A 2,224-nucleotide genomic window follows, 5' to 3' on the forward strand; every position below is an offset into this window, starting at 1 on the left:
GCGAACATGTTTTCGATGTATTTTTGCCTCCTGATTATGAATATGACAACAGAAATTAGCGCTCGGCCATATCGTCGCCGCTATTTTGAAAAAACATCATAAAAACTTGATTTTTTTAAATTTTTCTGCATTTATTTTGAAAGATACAAATGTGCTGAAAAAATGGTTGAACAAAAAATGCAGAGCCATACGGAAAAAACGAAATGCTTGAATCTACTATTCAAATAATAAGATAATGTTCCAACGAACTTTTGTAGTTGATTTTACTATCCAAATAGTAGCTTTAACAAAGTAGATAGTGCAGCTTACTATGTTAATAGTAAAACCAACTAAAAAACGTTCGTTGGCGCATATCTTACTATTTAGATGGTAGATTCAACAATTTCGTTTTTTCCGTGTAGGAAATTTTGGGAAGATGCATGTATATACAAATTATATACACCGTTCTCATATTTGTGGTTGAAACCATATACATTAAGAACAAGTTAAAATAACCGATACATAAGTAACCTAGAAGTCCCTTATGCCCGATTTCTTCATATCTCCAGATAGCTGTTGTACGTTGCACGCTTGTGATTTGTGCGCGTGCTTCCACCCAGTGATACGCGGTATCCTGTTTCTTCGCGTTCGGGGGTGGTCGAGAAATAAAACTGGATTTCTCTAAGTTTGAAGACTATTTATTGAAAGGCTCGTGGATGCGAAGTACGGTGTACAGCCGAAAGACACGTACAAAAATGTGACCGTTGCGAGCGGCCGCGCTAGAGACAGGAAACGAAGTGATCGCAATTGCGAGCTCGCCGCCGCGAACGACGGGCAGTAACGACGACGCACGAGCGCCTCAGCCAATCAGGCGCGCGATCCACCGAAAGCGAGTTCGGTAAAAGTTAGGCGCCGGGCGCCATAATCAAATCAAATAAGTATACTTAACAGCTGTCTTCCAGATAAAGATATCCATCAGATAACTAAAAATTCGTTTTTATCACTGAAACCTCAGGTTACGCATCTAACGGATAGCTATTTTTCATACCATAAACTTTCGAAACAAAATATACTAGAATTTTACTATAAATTACCAGCGACATATTCTTTTTCTAGTTACGATCAGGGGAGTCGTCAGTCGTGTGGCATATATTTTCAATTCAATTTGGTGGAATGAGCTCGTTGCGTTGTACGAATTTCCTCATTACCTTGAGGCATTTTGATCATTCTTGCTGATAATAAAGCAATTGCCGTGGATACTTTTGCAACAACTCGAGAAGCAGTACTAATGCTCACTCCACTAAAATCACCACTGGCACGCAGAAAATTGCCCGTGGCATAAAACCTCAATGTTAACAATAACTGGTTCATCGGTGTCTGTGATCTTGATCTAAACTTACATTAAAAATTATTAACTACTCATTAAATAATAGATTTATAAATTAACTTTATTATTCGAACAGAATACATACTTGTTCCACAGTATTAACAACTGGTCTTCAATTGTATGCAATAAACCAAGCACTGTATTCTTTTTTAAACGAAAGCGTTCAAAAAATTCTACGTCATCCCATTTTTGAAAATTATCCAGTTTGTTTCTTAATGTATAAGGTCTTCTTTCCACAAATTCATCATCATCAGATTCAAAAATATTTATATCCTCGACCAACAAATCCATGTTTTAACAACAATGATTTTGTACTGTAATTTTTTTAGGTTAAGTAAGAGCACTGAAATCAATATCTGCCAGATATCCGCTACTTTAGGTAGCGGATAAGTTTATCTGTAGGATATCAACTTTACGATGGTGAAGAAAACCGATTCTGAGAGATATCTCATAGATAAAGTTATCGACAACTTATCTAGAAGTGAAGAAATCGGGCATTAGTCTTCATCGTCAGTGGTAAATTCATCATCTTCATATTCAAAGATCGATTCGATTTCGTCCTTGTCGTTTACATCTGGTACACAGTTCTCAGTCGCTGCGCGCACCCGCACTTTATTATTGATTTTGGCCACTTCGGCTTGTGTAAATCGTCAGATTATATTATTCCCGTGATCCTTGATTAATTTCCTTCACAACAACAAAAAAATTTAACCGCGCTCGAGAAAACTAAGTTCTCACTCAAAGGCTTTAGCGTCATACGCAATGATATCATGACACCCGGCCATAGAGGTACCTGTATTCTTATTAGACAAAACTTAGTTTATAACATTCTAGATTTGTCAGCCTACAATGAAGCCT

General features: G+C 37.1%; 1 protein-coding gene across 1 annotated transcript; it reads right to left on the bottom strand.

Moving 5' to 3' along the window:
- Positions 1–1,134: 1,134 nt before the first annotated feature.
- On the bottom strand, positions 1,135–1,657 carry LOC108772918 (uncharacterized). The gene is made up of 2 exons (XM_018538580.1): positions 1,452–1,657; positions 1,135–1,369 (listed from the first exon to the last, which is right to left on the bottom strand). The coding sequence occupies exons 1-2, from the start codon at positions 1,655–1,657 to the stop codon at positions 1,135–1,137; spliced, it is 441 nt and encodes a 146-aa protein (XP_018394082.1).
- Positions 1,658–2,224: the final 567 nt, after the last annotated feature.

Source organism: Cyphomyrmex costatus, unplaced genomic scaffold, assembly GCF_001594065.2.
Source record: "Cyphomyrmex costatus isolate MS0001 unplaced genomic scaffold, Ccosl1.0 scaffold1014, whole genome shotgun sequence".
Classification (NCBI taxonomy): Eukaryota; Metazoa; Arthropoda; class Insecta; order Hymenoptera; family Formicidae; genus Cyphomyrmex; species Cyphomyrmex costatus.